General features: G+C 34.8%; 2 protein-coding genes across 2 annotated transcripts in view; both read left to right on the plus strand.

Moving 5' to 3' along the window:
* LOC107689399 (DNA repair protein XRCC4-like) overlaps window positions 1-9,516 on the plus strand; it is a 35,513-nt gene extending 25,997 nt beyond the window's left edge. The window contains exon 8 of the mRNA XM_016487369.1: window positions 9,166-9,516. Within this exon, the coding sequence (XP_016342855.1) occupies window positions 9,166-9,280 (115 nt within the window). The 3' untranslated portion in view covers window positions 9,281-9,516. The remainder of the gene's footprint in view (window positions 1-9,165) is intronic.
* A 932-nt stretch (window positions 9,517-10,448) lies between these two features.
* The window catches only part of vcanb (versican b), a 27,963-nt gene continuing 19,502 nt past the window's right edge, over window positions 10,449-18,909 (plus strand). Inside the window, exons 1-5 of the mRNA XM_016487399.1 lie at window positions 10,449-10,695; window positions 11,498-11,571; window positions 13,484-13,888; window positions 17,957-18,131; window positions 18,226-18,353. Of these exons, the coding sequence (XP_016342885.1) occupies window positions 11,505-11,571; window positions 13,484-13,888; window positions 17,957-18,131; window positions 18,226-18,353 (775 nt within the window). The 5' untranslated portion in view covers window positions 10,449-10,695; window positions 11,498-11,504. The remainder of the gene's footprint in view (window positions 10,696-11,497; window positions 11,572-13,483; window positions 13,889-17,956; window positions 18,132-18,225; window positions 18,354-18,909) is intronic.

Below are 18,909 nucleotides of genomic sequence, written 5' to 3' on the forward strand. Positions count from 1 at the left end.
AATTCTGCTATATAAAAGTGATGCAGGAAACATTTTCTGATCAGTTAAACTGCATGACTTTTCCATGATTTTCCCAGTCTTTTCCCAAACAATTTTAGATTTTGCCATCACAATCATTTTTAGCAAAAGAAATACTCATCATAAGGCTTGTTGTCTGTCCGTCAGAAACAGAAATTTAAATGATCTTTAAGATTTTATTAATGTGACTTTACCAGGACTGGGAAAAAATAGATAGATAAATAAGATAGATAGATAGATAGATAGATGGATGGATGGATGGATGGATCTATCCATCTAAACATCTATCTATCTATCTATCTATCTATCTAATCTATCTAATCTATTTTATCTATCTATCTATCTATCTATCTATTTTTTCCTAGTCCTGGTAAAGTCACATTAATAAAATCTTAAAGATCATTTAAATTTATGTAGTATTTCTATAGTCAACAAGCCTTATGATGAGTATTTCTTTTGCTAAAAATGATTGTGATGGCAAAATCTAAAATTGTTTGGGAAAAGACTGGGAAAATCATGGAAAAGTCATGCAGTTTAACTGATCAGAAAATGTTTCCTGCATCACTTTTATATAGCTGAATTTTATGAAAATATATTCAAACAGTGATAAATGTGTATCAATATCATTTGATATCTTACTGTAAAATATTGATAAAATAAATAGCTGATGAAACACGAAATAATTTCGCCCAATATTTGTGTATGTTATGGATTTTTTTGCGTTTATTTGAGTACTGAGTTGTTAGCTTAACAACATGCCAATGTCTAGACTACTGTGATCAACTACAAGCACTAGATAAATGTCTTACACGCTTTACATGAGGACTGCGGTATGTGTGACTCGATTGATCGATTAACAGACTCGTTACACCTTTCAAATCAGTTCTGTTGGGATGTTGCCTTAGAAGGCAGCTGCCAAAGTAGACAGTAGGTAGAAAGGCAGCTCACTAGCATTTGGCACAGAGCCCGTGTTTTTTGGGTTGGCAGACATATTCTATATGAAAGTTTCTCGAGTTGGCAGACATTTCAGACGCTTTGGCTTCATATTGTATTGACGTTATGCTGGGCTATGCAGAGATTAACGTTTAATGAGGGTCTTTTAAAACTTGGTAAAAACAAGAGTGTTTTTGTGACTCTGCAGGCAGAGTAAATGTTTAAACTGATTCTGTTTAAAAGTGTTTCTAGCCTCCCAGTGTCAGCGTCTGCTTCCCGTGTCAGCAGACACTCAAAGCGGTGACGTTCACAGGCCCCGGTGGTCTATGACAGAATGGTGCCTCTACGCCAGATGGTTTGTGCGTGTGTTCAGGTGTTGAGGGAGACTGAGAGTTTGCATTGGACTTCTTCTCTCGTTCTGCAGGGTCTGTCACCGCAGTAAGATTTTCCAAACTTCAATAGACTGCCATGGCATAGAGATCTGGCTGTAACTTGTTTAGAGAATAATATCACATAAGCCACTTCGTATCTCACGAGTGGAGAAATCCAGCTGGAGGATTCTCATTCTGTTCCTGGAATGAGGTTTTTAACAGCCGCATGGCTTTGAATGCCTCGGCTAATTACGCATAATTCTGTGCCTCAGAGAGAGCTGGAACGCTCTTGTGAAACGTGACACAAATTAGTGGCGGTATATCATGAATGAGTTTCGTTTTATGTGGCAGACGGAGTTAAAGGAACAGTTCACCCCAAAATTCTGTCATCCGGTACTCGCTGTCTTGATGACTTTCTTTCTTCATGCAAAAGCAGATGTTTTGAAAAATCTTAATGCTGGTTTCCAAAAAATGAAAAGGATAGGGAATGAGACTGTCATGCTCCAAAAATGGCAAATAAATAAATCAATGAAAAGCAATACTTTTTGTTTAATTTAATACATTTTAGCATTGCTTCACAAAACTTGCCACACAAAACATTACTTTACGTGACTACACAAATTATTTTTATGGTGCTTTTTTCCCCTTTTTGGAGCTTGACTGTCTACTTTCATACAGGTTTACGTTAATTCTAATGTCTCTCATGCTCACCAAGGCTGCATTTGTTTAATCAACAACACAATAAAATCAGTAATACTGTGAACTATTTTGACAATTCAAAGTAACTGATTTCTATTTCAGTATATTTTAAAATGTAATTTATTTCTGTGATGCAAATCTGAATTTTCAGCATCATTATTCCAGTCTTCAGTGTCATGCTTCATATTTTTATGGAAACAGTGATTTTTCAGGATTTTTTTTTACTGAATAGAAAGTTGAAAAGACCAGCATTTATTTGAAATAGATTTGTAACATTATAAATGTATTTACTGTCACTTTTGAACAATGTAATGCATCCTTACTGAATAAAAGTACTCATTTCTTTAACAAAAATAAATCTTACTGACCCCAAACTTCAAGTAAATATCAAAGTAAGTTCACTAATGAGTGAACATTATGAAAACAATCATTAGGCGCGTTTCCATTACCCTTCAAATTGCGCAAATTGAAATTGCGAATTGAAAATACGCCTAATGGAAACGCGTCAATTTGGCAAAAACGGCCATATATCGCAAAAAAGTTTTTACGCTCGCATGAGGTGGTTTTTCAGGCAATGCGAAAAAGGAATAATTCGCAAAACTGCAATGGAGACGGCTTTTTCGCATTTACAGGTCACATGGCGTATGTAAAAAGTCATATGATCATTCTTCAACGTACTATAACCTCCAACAAACACTTCATAAGTGGCCGCGCTCCAGTATAAGGGGCTTTCACTACTATTAATGCAATTTACACTGCACACGTCTGCGGTGCAGTGTGGCTCTGATACGGTCACTGAAGCTGATTGCGGCCACTCAATGCTTTTGTTTATGTTTTTTTACAGGCTATGGTTTATTCCAGCCACGCACGTTTCTGAAGCGGCTCTCTTTGCTGCTTCTGTAAAGATACACGCATAAGCCTCCTTTGAATAAATATAGCCAAAATCCCACCAAAATCCATTGCCATGACTTATCGCGAGAGGCAAAAGGTTACGTTTAAGTCTCATAACATTGGTTAATGGAAACGCCGTCATTTTGCAATACTTTTTTATCGACATTTATAAAATATCGCCAAAGTTTTGCGCAAATCTGTAATGGAAACGCGCCTATTGTTCAGACCTCTAACACCTTCCATGCCAATGTCTCTATCGCTCTGCCAACATCTCTAGAGTAATCAAAAAGCAAATGGCCTTTTATTATCTGTTTAAAGGCCCTGTATGGGTATCGAGAAATTTGCCAGTAGCAGCTTCCCAGCAGGCAAAATACAGTCATTGGATAAAGACAAGAATCAGTGCCACCGTTTTTTCCCCCCCTTTTCTCACAAACAAACATCACAATCACTGCTCTCTACAGATGGTGAGACTCTGTGCCATGACATCTGCTCTAATAAAGCCCATTTTTAAAAGCATTTCTCCTCTAAAGGCTGAAAAGAATCACCCAGCAGACATCATTTGTTTATTCAGCCACAGGACCGCTTGTGGTGCACATCCTCAACTCTCTCGACACATGTTCGGATCAGGGGAGTGTAATCACGTCTTTGGTTCATTTTTTTTATTCAGATGAATGTGAAAATCTGCAATGCATTTTATGTAAGTCTATGTGGGGCAGGACTTGGTTTCATCTGTTGTAAATTGATTGGAGCACGGAGGCAGATGATGGAAGGGAGGGCTTGGAAAGCGAGAAGGTTTTGTGATGATGTGAAAAGTCATTTCTGAGAAAGAGAAAGTTAGATTGTTGTGTTTATAGATTGTGCAGACAAATAACAAAAAAAAGAGATTTGTAAATCACTGAGACTGCAAAGTAAATTGACTGTAAAGTGTCTCCTTCCAGGTCAAGTAGAAGGAAGTCGAAACTCTTATTAGAAGATTCAGAGATGCATCAGAAGTTAAATAGTTCTTTTTTTAAAAGAAGAAGAAGAAAGACCGAAAGAGAGAGATGAAGGAAGGGAGAGAGAGCGAGAGAAAGAAAGAAAGACATGGATTCATTTGGCCCCTGGCTGAAACTGTGCTGTTCTACAGTCTCCCAGCACCTGCCTAGAGATGGATCTGGCAGAGCACGACAGCAGACAACAATCAGGCTAGTTACACTGCATTAATCCAGACCTCAGTATGTGTGTTTGCTTCGTGGGTCTCCTAAAGAAATGTCCGGCTTGAGTTTTACCTCACAATCAAAAGGATAAAAAAGAAATCATTATTTGCATATTAATATTTTTTATTTATTTATTTTTGCATTGTGACATCATTTCCATGATAAGTACATTTCCCCCCAAAACTCACGTTTTCAAAACAAAAAAGTACTACAATGGATTATACTTTCAATTTAAATAATAGTAATAATATATTATTTTTTCATTTAAATATAATTTGATATCATATACAATTAATATATAATTTATTATACATAATATATTTTTGTTTTTTTTTGTCATTTTAAACATGTTTTATAGATATTAAAAAAATATATTTTAAACAAATATATTTTTGTTCAATTCATTTATGTGTTTACATCTAATTGTCAATAGAAATTTAGGTCATAATATAATTATTTTGTTATATATTTTGTGTTTGTGTGTGCAGAATTTATACTTTATATAATTATTATTTATTATAATATATAAAACATTGTTGTAATTGTATAAATAGTTGTTTATCATTAATATGCATATGTATATATATATGTGTATGTATGTAATTTAATAGATTTTTTAATTATTTTATTGCAGTAGGGACAAATGGTGTGGTAATTCATAGTTCTTAAAAATATTTTTACAATGCAAAATCTTAAGAACAGTCATTTTATTTTTGCAAAATATAATTTCTTTCAATTTCATTGTTGGTTGTTGATTTATTTATTTTTTAATTCATTTATTTTTTTGTTATGCAGGATGTGTTCTGATTTATCGAAATATGGCAGCTTGATGCAAGTTGAGTTTGAGTCGATTTTGACTTTGAGTTTAGTGTGTTACTATCTGTTTGCATCGTTCTAATAAAATCATCCATTGGTTTACTTTATGATATGTGAATATACATTTACCTACATCAGCATCTTATGTCACAATATGGCTGTAGTCTGACATTTGGCTCCGTACTGTACCGTAACGTAACTTCTCTCCCTCTTTTTGGGCTCCTTTGCATTTTCTTAACCAGTTCCAGAACTTCTCGTCATGTCCGTAATAATTTAAAAGGAACTTAAGACCTTTTTCCCAACCCGCAGACAATTCCTGCCCTGTTCCCAGTGAATCATGACAGCAAATATAGAGGCTTACAAGGCAGCAGCGTCTACATTTGTGCTCATCTGTTATCCCTGCTCATACCTATAGATTTCCTCCCAGAGGGCAGTAGGAAAGTCACTCTTTCTGTCTCAAAGCTGTCCTTACAGGAGAGTTTAGTTGCGTCAAAATGACTTCCAGATGCGGAAACCCCTTGATCAAACCGCGATATTTACGTGTGCAGAAATGCAGATCCACTGTTTACACTCTGATTGTGTTGACTAAGCATTGTTTCACTTTGAGTTTGTGTTTTAAAGGCTTGCTGAAAGCACCAAAGACGCATTTCTGATGCTCGAGTTACTTAGTTCAATAAATGTGGTTTTTGAGAGCCAAATGAGAATGAGTGAATCAGCTGATTCTATTTTGGTGTTTACACGTAAAAAAAAAAAATCTAAATCTTAAGGCCTCTCAGGGTTTATTTGGTACCAACACACCATATAAAAGCTCTCTGGTCTCTGTGAGTGCAAGAAAAGACCAAATACAAAGTTTTCTTACTTGGTTCTTTGTATTTCTACAGAAGAATCATGATCTGTTTGCAAGCTGGAGCTGTTTATTACTTTAAAGTAATAGTTCTTCCAAAAATGAAAATTTGCTGAAAATGTATTTACCCTCAGGCCATCCAAGATGTAGATGAGTTTGTTTCTTCATCAAAACAGATTTGGAGAAATTTTGCATTACATTACTTGATTACCAATGGATTCTCTGCAGTGAATGGGTGCCGTCAGAATGAGAGTCCAAACAGCTGATAAAAACATTACAGTAATCCACACTCCACAAACTCCAGTCAAGCAATTAACGTCTTGTGAAGAAACAAATTTGTAAGAAACAAATCCATCTTTACAATGTTTTTAACTTCAAAACATAAAATATGAGTCTTCTACTCATAATATTGCCTCCGCCAATGAAATAGTTAGCTCGTCTGAATCAGGAGAGAAATATGCACAAATCAGTCAACATTGAAAACAGTTCTAAACGAATATGTTTTGATGTGAGAGGACAACAGGGCATGGACTTTTTTACTGGACGAAGTGTTATTATGAATCATGTACTTGTATTTTAGCCAGAAGCAATGGTTTGAAGTTAAAAACATCTTAATGATGGATTTGTTTCTTACAAACACACAGAATTTCACCTTACAAGACAATAATTGATTGAGTGGATTGGTGTGGATTACTTGTGGATTACTGTGATGTTTTTATCAGCTGTTTGGACTCTCATTCTGACGGCACCCATTCACTACAGAGGATCCATTGCTGAACAAAGCATGTAATGCTAAATTTCTGTAAATCTGTTCTGATGAAGAAACAAACTCATCTACTCATCTTGTACAGCCTGAGGGTGAGTACATTTTTAACAAATGTTCATTTTTGGGTGAACTATTCCTTTAACTAGCTAACTCGGGATGATTTCTTAGTCATTCACACAAACAAAATGAACAAAACTCTAACATCAACCAGCCTTGATGATTGACACTGATGATTATGCTAATAAATGGATTTAGTTGAAGCAACAGAATGCGGCATCTGTTTCTGAAGTGTTTTTAAAGACTTCCGCTCCGTTCTGTTGCTTCAATCCCAGTGTACCTCACCTAACACTTGCTTCCTCTTTGCCAGACAGCTTTTTAATTGCACATCTCAGAAGCAGGTATTTGAATCCTGAACTGCACTTGTGGCAGGTTGAGCCCTCGGATGCGATTCTGCCGGGATCATGAACCTGGAAATGCAATCTGTTTTACAATATAAGGCCTGGTTGCTTGTACATTGGGGCCCAAAAGCCTGATTCTTCCAGCCAAAATGCTTCTGTGTTGCATTTATGATTAGTAACCTTGAAATAGAGCACAATCTGAAATGTTTCTTCATTAAATCTTCATTGTTTTATCATATTCTTGTCTTTTTTTTTTTTACATTTACATGAAGAAAAACGTATATTTTCCATGTGGTTTAGAGTTTTTTGACTCAACATCGACTCGACAGTAACATTTCAGTGTTGTGAATCTGTTTTCCCCTTAAACTTTAAACATTTGCTGTTGAGCAAATGAGGCTCATTGCAGTGGAATATTTCATTTGTATTTTTCCTGATTGTTATTAGGGTGGTATTTTATGAAGCAGCTCTTATGTCTTCACCAGGATCCTAAAGGGTTTCTGGTAACATGATCCTCTAAAACCGTGTCTTATTCACCTGAGTCCTGTAGCTGCATTATGAGGGGACACTGCTGGATGCAGACCTGTTTGTAATAAGGAAGAGTTTGTTTCCAGAGACAGGCTCTTTAAGAGTGTGAATGCTTTACGTGGACACTGTTAACTTTTAATGAACTCCATTTCCCCCACAGTGAGGCTTATTAAAGCCCACAAATATTAGTCTGCTTGAGACAAAATCAGAAAACTCAGAATATGATTCCTGGTGCATTATACATTTAATGCATTCAATTCTTATTCTTTTTACTCATTCTTTTTCTTAGAATTTATCCTTTAAAAAAATCTATTTATTTATTTAATACATTATTTATATAGAAGTGTGTGTGTGTGTGTGTGTGTGTGTGTGTTAATATTATTGAATATATTGATTTATTTATACATGTATTATTTTATATATTTTATATCTAGATAGATATGCTTTAACATATTTTATATTAATTATATTATATATATATAATATATAATTATATATATTTTTTTTAATTATATTACATATAATTAATAATATTTAAAAAAAAAAAAAATTTTAAATCACATTGCTTTAATAGCATATCTTGGTGTGTACTGAGGTTTTTCTGATATTTTTGAGCCAATTGACACTTATGACGGGTTTTGATATATATATATATATATATATATATATAAAGGTGTTGGATTTGGAGTGTGATGCTCTCAGTTCAGATGCCAGTCACCATCCAGACCTGCATTAGTCAACCTTTTCCGTGTGAGCTGTTTCTACATGAAATCATTTATCACCACAAACCAATTCAAGTCTTTCCTCTAAAACTGACCCGGATTGCTGGTTCTTTCTGAATGTTTTACAGGTTGTACAGTATTGATCTGACAAACCTGTAATGTGAAAAAGATCACCAGAGAGTCACTGAGTTCAAGAACCACTTACATCAAAATATGGTTATTTGCTTAAAGAACTTTTATTTTGAAGTTTACATTCATCTAGTCAGTTTAATTAGATGTTATATAATTCAACTAACTTTCTCTAATGTGTGTGTTTAATTCCAGCCGTGTTGTCCATGTGTTTTCTGGTACTCCACCGGACAAGCTTTGCTTAAAAGGCTACATGATCCCCGGCACATCCTGAAATTAACAGGCTTACGGGACCATAAATCTCATTTATTTTCCCTGTGACCTGATTTCTTCTAGCGCTTTGAAAAGCTCTCCGTATAGCCCTTATAGACACGATCCTGTGGGAATTACTGCAGTTTAACCTTTCTTTTCTTGTTTTAATGCTGAGGAAGCATTTCTGACATGCTAACTTTGTCACAATGTAGTAACCAAAATCATTTTGTCTTCATATTATCAGCTTAACTTACTGTAGTTCTGACTTCAGGGCATTTATGTCACATATTTCCAGCAGGATGTACATCAGTGTCAGATTCACCTTGAAAGTGACCTTTTATTAGCATGCAGTAAATTTGTGATGCTGAAAACACATGGCATGTGCCTGATTATAAAGGAGCTTTTTTTGACAGAAGCAGGGTGAACTGTGCAGCGTTTAGTCTTGGCCCCGTTTTAAGGAGCCTGTGGTGGGATGGGGTTTGACTGGGTCACTGTAATCAGGCAGCAGTCAGACTTTGCTCCAGTGTCATGACTTATACTAGCTCCTCCTATGTATTTAACCTTTACCTTCTGCTGACGGTTGTTCCTTCACTTTGTAATTTTAGAGAGAAGCCGACCGAAGAGGCCAAAGCCGAGACGAGCAAAACGTCAAACGTCAAACCCAAACCAGCAAGCGCTGCGGCTAACCTTGATCCGGACGACCTGTTCGATGATATATGACCCTCTTTGGGGCCTAATGAGCACCGTTTGTGATAAGCATGACTTTTGTACTGTTTTTAAACTGTAGGAGTAATAAAATTGTATGTTTTAAAAGTATTTTTATAGTAAAGATTAATTGGCTCTATACTAATAAACAATAAAAGTTTAAAAAAAGAACACTACTTTTTAATGGCAAGTGAAGCAAAATTATGAATAAGTCCATTTTAACTCTGTACGGTGTGAATAAATATAATAAATGTGAATAAAGATGTGATTTTCTCATTCCCTAAGTAGTGATATTTCAAAATGGATTTTAATCCCAAACTGTTTTTGCATTTTTTTTTTCTATCTATCTATAAACTGACTTCAAACAATGTTTTGCAATTGAAAATTACAGTTTGATGTAGGCCTACTATCCACTTAAACAATACGTGATCAAGTTTCAGGACATTTTATCTGACTTTTATGTACTATTTATGTAAACGCTGGTAACTTTACTTTTGCAAATGCAGCATTGATGAACACATTCAAAAATCTTACCCACCTTAAACTTTTAAACAGCAGGGTATGAATTTCAACCCTATACCTTGATTTTGATTTGTAATCTCACACACACTGCAATAGCCAAATCAAATCAATGGTGCAGGTGTTTTCTAGAGGAGGTAACGGTGCTGTCTCTCCCCCGTGTGGAAAGCTCAGGCAAGCTCTTATAAGTGGAGTTGGGCAGTTCACATCAGTAATTTGGTCGCTTTCACACCCCTTAATAACCCAGTAACTCCATCAGCACCTTCTCTGTCTGATTATCAGTGCTCTGTCAGACCGCGCGCGCAGTGAGATACAGATGCGCTTTTACGCACGACTCCGCGTAATACAGAGAGCTGCTTGATGGTCAGGACTGCGAATGTTCAGTGCATATCTAAGCTGTAAAATGAATACTCGTTTCATTTGCGAAGTTGAATCGAAGACTGTCTCTTATTTTAGCTCCCACGGGCGCGTGCAGTTTGGATTTTGCGCGAAAATGTTCCAAGATTGCGCAATGCATTCATAATAAAGTTAGTCAGAGAAACAACTAACTCATTTGTTTTTAATTACTTATAACCCAACCTACATGTTCAAGCTAACTGATCAGTGAATCAAGGTCCAGTTTGCACCAGCTCGAAGAGCGCAGAACATCCCCGTTCCTCTTCAGCAGGATGCATCAGATTCTTTTTTGGGTGGGCACTTTCTGCCCCTCCTCTGGAAACTGACGAAATCATGGGTGGACATGGAATTTGAACTTGCTGCCGGCTCATGTCTCCAGTCTTTCCGTGGCCGCCAGGGAAAGAAAGAGCACTGAAGTCTGCTGCTCACTATTGGAGCATCAGAGATATTTGCGCTTTTTTGTGAAGGGTTGCATTTGGAGAATCAGGAATAGCCAAGACTGCCTACAGGAAAAAGTAAGTTCTATTCTGTTCTATTAAAAACAATTATGTCCTAATTGATAAGTGATTAATATTACTATTATTTCACATTAACAAGTCATCTGCTGTGGTTAATGTCCATTGCATTTTAATTTGACCATGTTCTGCTCGCCGTCTTTTGATATTAGAGCAGATTTACCTCAGTGCATCTCTTTGTTTCTCATTTGATTGTGTTGTCAGAGCTTGTCTGTCGCCCTGAAGCTTTGTTTGCGTTTGACATCTTCTCAGTGGAGATCCACTTATCATTATCTCATCACTATCATTGTAACACCAGCTCTGCTTTAATGCTGATAACTGAGAATATGATCGGTCTTCATTAGCGCGCGCACTCGTGCTGATTGTTGCGTGAAGGTGCTTTATATATCGCTCTCTAGTGTTGATAGTGTGTACTATATAGGGCGTGTGTGACTGTCACCACAGCTGTCACAAAATGATCTTTGTGTTTCCGAGGAATGAGTAAAGTAGGACTGTCCAGTATATTAAGATGGAACGTATACATCCTTTTTAACCGCTAATTATGAATGAAGCTTTCATAAACACGTTCTGTATCTGATGGCAAAGCCATATATTGAATTGATAAAGGGAGACAGGAGAGCAAACAGACAGTGGGTGTCTAAAGACCTAGCTGGACCTGGAACAAAGACATGGATGGACATTAAACACAGGCAGTTTGACAACCAACCCACGTTTAGGAGTAAAGTGTAGCTGCAAACGCAAAACGAACTAAACTCATGACTGGCTTTTACCAAATGAAAAGCTTTTATGTATTTATTTACAGAACTGAGATGTTATTGGACGTTAAGCACATCCTCTGGTTGGTCTGTGCCTGCAGCGCTGCTGTAACCAAAGATGGTGAGTTTTGGAGTGTTTTAAGGCGTTTTTTAAATTCTTTATTCTCATTAAAATGATAAACTTCTGTCCAAACCTTTAAAACTAGGTAAACGCTATAGGGATGCAGTGATGTTAATATATCCAGTTATCATTTTCATTTGATGGACGATATCGATCAGTGGAAGATATTCAAATTATCGCGATAAACATTTGCATATAATGGCCGATAACAGTTAAATGGCAGATATTCCAATTTGATACTATTTTTCATTTAAATGATAAAAGTGAATTTAGGCATCACAACATTATCTATGATATGAAAAATATTCATATTATTGACATTTATGCATTTAATGCTTTTATCCAAAGCAGAGGAACAAATATGCCAACCATTTGTCAAAGAATCAACAATTGGTTAACTATATAAATATAGTGTATGGAGTATTAAAAATATTCATAAAATCAATGCTATTTATTATAATAGTTGTAAATATTATAATAAATATTATAATTAAATATGTTCTAATATTAGCCTAAATATTTTTTGAAATTTGTTAAAGCTTAGATTTATTGGTGTTATTAAAGTATTAGTGTTTTTAGTGTTACACGATGACAAAAGTAACTGAACTTAAAATTAGGAGAAATGAGTGTGTACATTATGTAAAATCAACTAATACAATGATATATTTTTTTTTTTAAATCTGTAATATCGGTCAGTAACCGATATGAAATGCATCCCTTGTAATCATTGTAAACCAATAGCAATCGCTCAGCACTTCCTGTGTCGTGTGCTAAACGACTACTTCCTGTCTGCTACAGTGTTATTTTACATTTCGCTGATGTACTATTGGTTTTTGTTAACATTTTGAATTATAATTCGAATATCAAAATATTAAAATATTTTTAATTTTAGTAACTTTTTATATCGTTTTCATTCTGTTTTAAGGTTAGTTTATAGTTATTTTTGTACTTAAACTTTTTTATTTAAGCTAGATGACATTTATTATTTTTGTTTAGTTAGTAATATTCTAAGTTTTATTTTTTTGTTAATACTTATTTAATTTCATGTAATGTTTTTTTTATATATATATATATATATATATATATATATATATAGTTTTAGTTTACAATAACAACACTGGTAGTGTGCTTTTAACATATGTATTATTCCATGCATACAGAAAATGTAATATTGTGTGCACAGTGTACTATGATACACACTGTATATACTGCAGCAGAATTTAGAGTAGTATGCTAACATGATATTCCAGCTATAGCCATAAAGACCACTTTTCATGATCTAATCATTTCCTGATGGTTAAAAGTCACGTGCAGATTTGTCACATTACTAAATGCCGTTTCATAGTGACTTCAAACAGTGAGGTTGTATAGTTATATTTAATATAACTTTATATAAGTACAGAATATGCACCTTGCTATTATAATTTATCTGAATCTCATCCATTTTTCCATTCACTTCTGTGTTTCAGTCCAAATCCTGGCTTTTGTTGGAATTGCCAGGCATGCGGATCAGGCTGCAGGGCTCTGGCCACGCGGCCCGTCTCCTCTCTGAGCTCAACCGCTGCCGCCTGTCTCGCGTCCTGTGCGACATCGTCCTCCAGGTCGGAGGCCGTTCCTTCCCGGCTCATCGCGTGGTGTTGGCGTGCTCTTGCACGCACTTTAGCAGCCTCTTCTCCAGAGGGTTTTAGTTAACGATAATAGCCCTGGTCTGCTATAAGTGACTAATACTGTATGAGAGATTAACCGCAATGTTTTTGGTTTATATAACTGTTATGTTTCTTTTAATATCATAATTAAGCAGTATGGTTAAAATATTCAGTCTCAATGGATGCAGAACACTTGAGTGTTGTTTCAAAGCTTCCAGCAGATGATATTCTGACGTTCCTCTCCTCCATCTGCTTCTTGTTTGCAGACTCCGCTCGTAGGATGAGGGTGGAGAGGAGTTCTCCGGTGAGGGGCTCGCTGGCGGAGCAGGTGGTCCTGCCCTGCTATTTCTCCATCCTCCCGCCTCCTACCGGCAGCTCCAGCACCTCCACCACTGCAGCCACGGCCTCCAGCGCCCACCCGGACCTGCTCCGCATCAAGTGGACTAAACTTGTGGGCAATGAGGAAATCATAGTGATTGTGACCCAGAATGGGTTCCTCAAGATCGGGCCGGAGTTTAAAGGCAGGGTATCGATTCCCAGCCACTTTGAAGATGTGGGCAACGCGTCTCTGACCATAGAGAGGCTCAGGGCCAGTGATGCGGGCGCTTACCGCTGCGAGGTCATGCACGGCATCGAAGACACCCAAGAGTCCGTCTCCCTGAATGTCAACGGTCAGTCATTCTCTATGCAAATTATGAAAGGAATACATGTTCCTGGTTGAACTGTAATCATATGAACCTCCAATTGTCAGTTTTGTTACAGAACAACTACTTTTCAGGAGTTTGTTCTGGAGCTAAAATTAGTTTAAAAATGCTATTTATAAAAAATAATTATATTATTTATTAAATGTATAAATACTGTGTACTGAGTATAAAAAATATCATAATTAATATATAATATTAAAATAATGTTTAAAATTATTATAATGAGTAATTTATATAATATGAAATATAAATGTTGAGATTTGCTAAAGATTAGATTTATTTTATATATTTATATAATTACTGTATATTTTTAGATTTATAGATGTTATTAAATTATTAGTGTTTAATAAAAAATTAAACAATAAAGGTAATCTAAATGTAAAAATAGGGGAATTGAGCATGTTAAATTAAATATTTAAATTATAATATTATAATTAAATATTCATTAATACTTATCACATATATTATAATTAAATATTCCCTATTTTTAATATTATTTAAATGTTTTATTTGTTAAGTGATCTCACTTTTTATGATCCAATTAAGTCTGGCCCTACATTTATCTCACATTTCATCTGGAAATAAATATTAGACTACAAAGGTAGTTTATATTTCAAAATCGAGGTAATGAGCATGCAAAATATATACTGTATATTTTTATTATTTTGTTATTAAATTATTAGTGTTTAATAAAAAATTAAACAATAAAGGTAATCTAAATGTAAAAATAGGGGAATTGAGCATGTTAAATTAAATATTTAAATTATAATATTATAATTAAATATTCATTAATACTTATCACATATATTATAATTAAATATTCCCTATTTTTAATATTATTTAAATGTTTTATTTGTTAAGTGATCTCACTTTTTATGATCCAATTAAGTCTGGCCCTACATTTATCTCACATTTCATCTGGAAATAAATATTAGACTACAAAGGTAGTTTATATTTCAAAATCGAGGTAATGAGCATGCAAAATATAATATTTTGACTAATAATATTAGTTAATACTTATTATTTATTAATTAATACTTATTAAATACTGTAATTAAATGTTAATTAATATTATTATTATTATTTTAACTTGAAGTGTGGCCAATTTTCATGATCCAGTTCAATCTTGGCCTAGTTTGTTTATGTTATTAAAGTAAAATGGGTTGTGAAGTAATGTATGACTTGAAAATATTAGCACTATTTATTTAAGTGAAATTGTTCATATTATTTATTAAATATTATATTAATTTATATTAAATATTCACCTTGATATTTGCAAATTATTTGATCATTTTAGACACGTACAATTATATTTTTAGATTTATCAGTGTTATTAAATTATTATTGTTTTTACAGACTACAATGGTGATCTAAACTAAAAAAATAGGGGAAATGAGCATGCAAAATATTTTTTTCCTTTACCATGATATATACTATATATATTTTCTCATGTTTCATGCGGATATATATTTATCAGTATGTCACGTTGCAAAGTAAAATGGTGTTTCTTTAACTTCCTTCAGCAGGATTCCCATTGACAGCAATGGCTCTCAGATGTGCTGCACTTTTTTACTCTCGTAAGCACATGTGATGATGCAGTTAGTCATCGCTAGCCAAAATGGAACAGTGTTCCTGTCAGGAGGCAAGAGAGGGGAAGATTATTTTGCATTAGAGTCTGGAAAAATCACTTTCAGAGTCTGGATTTCCCTCGAATCTTGACAAGGCTCTATTGTGTTTCTAAGTAATAGAAAGGCAGGGTGAATGATTTGTTTTTTAATCAATACAAGAACATGTTAAAGCTTTGGGGGTTTTTTTGGTTCCTTGAATGACTGCATTATGAACGAATGTCTGAAAAATCATTCAAGAAACAGTTTTCTTGCAAGACAGTGCCATGCAAAGATTGAAAGTATACAGTGTATTCAAACATACACTTTTTGAATGTGTATGCACAACACTCAAACATTATACATGCAGTATTAAACCTGAAACACTCATCCAACAGAAAAAGTGAAAGAAACTGCTAAAGAACTTATAGATGTATTTGTTGTGCAAACGTGTAAAACATGAGCACATCTGGCTCAGGTGAGACGCTGCTGTTGGAGTGTTTGTAGGCCCATAGAGAGCCGTGTGCCTTCAAGCCAAATACACTCAATGCCCTCTTTTGGGGCCCGGGCAGCGATGATTGCTACTCAAGGGCAGCGCCTACCCAAAAAACACACTGCCATCCCTCTGAGGAAAGAGCATTCAGAACCTGGCCCGTCAGCCAGCAGCTCTGCTAATGTACCCAAAAAAGACTAGAAAAGCCCATAAAAGGGCAAATAACAGAGGCATACTGCATGACCTCTTCTGAGCCTTATTAGTAGTGTTTGCTAAAGCAATGATCACTAGTACTGTTGCTCATTTGTGTTACAGTATTACATTTAACATGTAACTCAGCCTGTTTATTATGAATATATGATTTATGAATTATTAATTTTTGTCCCCCCTCCCCCCCTTTTAATTTGATTTTTCATTTGCAAACCTTCTTCTAAAAGTTGTGTGCATAAATTTATCCACTTTCTTTAGTAATTAGTAATTAATTCGTTTTTGTAATTTTGTGTGTGTGTGTATATATATATATATATATATATATATTATATTTTATAATATTTTTATGTATTTTTTTGTTGTTTTATTTTATTTTGTTTCATGATTTAGCTGTTAGACAGCACAGTAAAATTCTCTTAGAATTTATATTTTATTTTTCATTTCGTTTTATTTATTTATTTGATTTGATTATTTTGCATGCTTTATCCTTCTTGAAAATGTTGCATGCATAAATTCATTCTTTTTTTTATTCATACACATGCAGATGGTCGTCTTTGTCCATTGCACTGCATCATGCACCATTTTTTCCCTTTCTTTCTTTTCGAGCAATCTGCCGTAATCATAGTGTTTTCAAGATATTTAGTCTAGTTCAAAATATCCAAATCTTGTGTTAAGATCTGTCTGCCTGTTTTTGAGCACTCACAGATCATATAAAAACCTATTTTGAAGACTTTGAAGTTATGTCAGATAATTGCCTTTTAGCACCATTTAGGGATACTGTACAGGAAAATAGTTCAAATAAGTGTATAAAGAGTGGAGCGATAAAGTCAGTTTTGATATTTTGATGCTGTGTAATGCTGTGAGAGCGATTATTATTCAGATCATGTTCAGTATTTGACACGACAGGTTCCTAAATAGCTGAACAATACAATGATTCTTCATTTTTGCCGGACAACAGCTTGTTGTTGTGGCTGAAACTGTCAGTGTTCAGTACAAAAGCGGCCCTCTTGCCCATTTGTTGTTAGATGATATGCATATCATGTGACCATATGACCACCTGACTGGAGGGAAAATCAAATTGTTGAATAAATACATTACCATTCAAAAGTTTGCGGTTGGGAGGACTTTTTAAAATGTTTTTGAAAGACGTCTCTTAAGCTCACCAAGGCTGCACTTATTTATCAAAAAATACAGGATAAACAGTTATATTGTGAAATATTATTACAATTTAATATCAATATACAATTTAATTTAATTTTAAATAAAAATGTATTCCTGTGATGCAAAGCTGAATTTTCAGCGTCATTACTTCAGATCCTTCAGAAATCATTCTATGTTGATTTGCTGCTTTAAAAAAACATGTATTATTATCAACATTGAAAAAAAAAAAGATTTGCTGCTTCGTATTTTTGTGGAAACAGCGATACATTTTTTTTTTCAGGATTCTTTGATGAACAGAACAGAAGAACAGTATTTATTTGAAATAGAAAGCTTTTGACATTCTAAATATCTTTAGTGCAACTATAGATCAATTAAATGCATCCTTACTGAATAAAAGTATTCATTTCTTTCTAAAACCCTTTCTAAAAATGTTGAACTGTAGATGGTGGTCTTGTCAGGTATACAAAATATTAGTGTTTCACAAACAAAAACATCCAAACTGCTATGTAAGATTCGATCAAATGCATTTACCCTTGGTTCATGAGCTTGATTTCTGTTTCGTCGCAGGTGTTGTGTTTCATTACCGCTCCAGCACCGGTCGCTACACTCTAGATTTCGAGCGCGCCAAGCAGGCCTGCATTGATGTGGACGCCACCATCGCCACGGCAGAGCAGCTTCATTCAGCCTACGAGGACGGATTTGACCAGTGCGACGCCGGATGGCTGGCCGACCAAACCGTCAGGTGCTTTCTCCAGCTCCAGACTCGAAGCTATGACATGCTGTGTATGTTTGAATATTACTGATGTGAGAAGCGCATCTGGGGTTGTTCTCCACAGATACCCCATAACCAGGCCGCGTGAAGGCTGCCACGGCGATATGATACTGAGGCCAGGAGTCAGGTCATACGGACTCAGAAATTCCTCTGAAACGTATGATGTGTACTGCTATGTAGGAAAACTGCAGGGTAAGTTTAGAAATCAGCAGGTTTCTCATCACTTGAAACACACGAGAGACTCGCGCTGTGTTCACGTCGTGTCAGAATTACTATAATTATGAGATGAGATGACAGTTTGGAAAGTCTGCTCTGAGCTGTTCAGAAATTACTTGTTTCTATGGCAACGTAGAAATAGTTGTTTTTTTCATTGCAGTAATGAGAATTTGAAGGGAAAATGTCTCAATGTGAAAAATCTTAATGGTGCACATATATTACATTTATTATGTATTGATTTCTTTTTTAATCAATCAATCCATGTTTGGCTTTATTGGTGAGTGGTGATTTACTATATTCTCTTGAAAAAGGTATGTCTTCATAAAAAATAAAAAAAATCCTAAAAAATGATTGGGTGAATCTCATGGAAATAGTTATTAAAGTATAATATAAAATTATATTTTCAAAAAGAAAAATTTAACAAATATAACAAATTTGACTATAATGTATAAAAATACTTGTATTTTTTTTTTTTTTTTAATTGTTAATTTTTCACTGTTTAAAGGTTTGGGGGGGGTAAGTTTTTGAAAGA

The sequence above is a fragment of the Sinocyclocheilus anshuiensis genome, unplaced genomic scaffold (assembly GCF_001515605.1).
Source record: "Sinocyclocheilus anshuiensis isolate Anshui unplaced genomic scaffold, SAMN03320099.WGS_v1.1 scaffold393, whole genome shotgun sequence".
Classification (NCBI taxonomy): Eukaryota; Metazoa; Chordata; class Actinopteri; order Cypriniformes; family Cyprinidae; genus Sinocyclocheilus; species Sinocyclocheilus anshuiensis.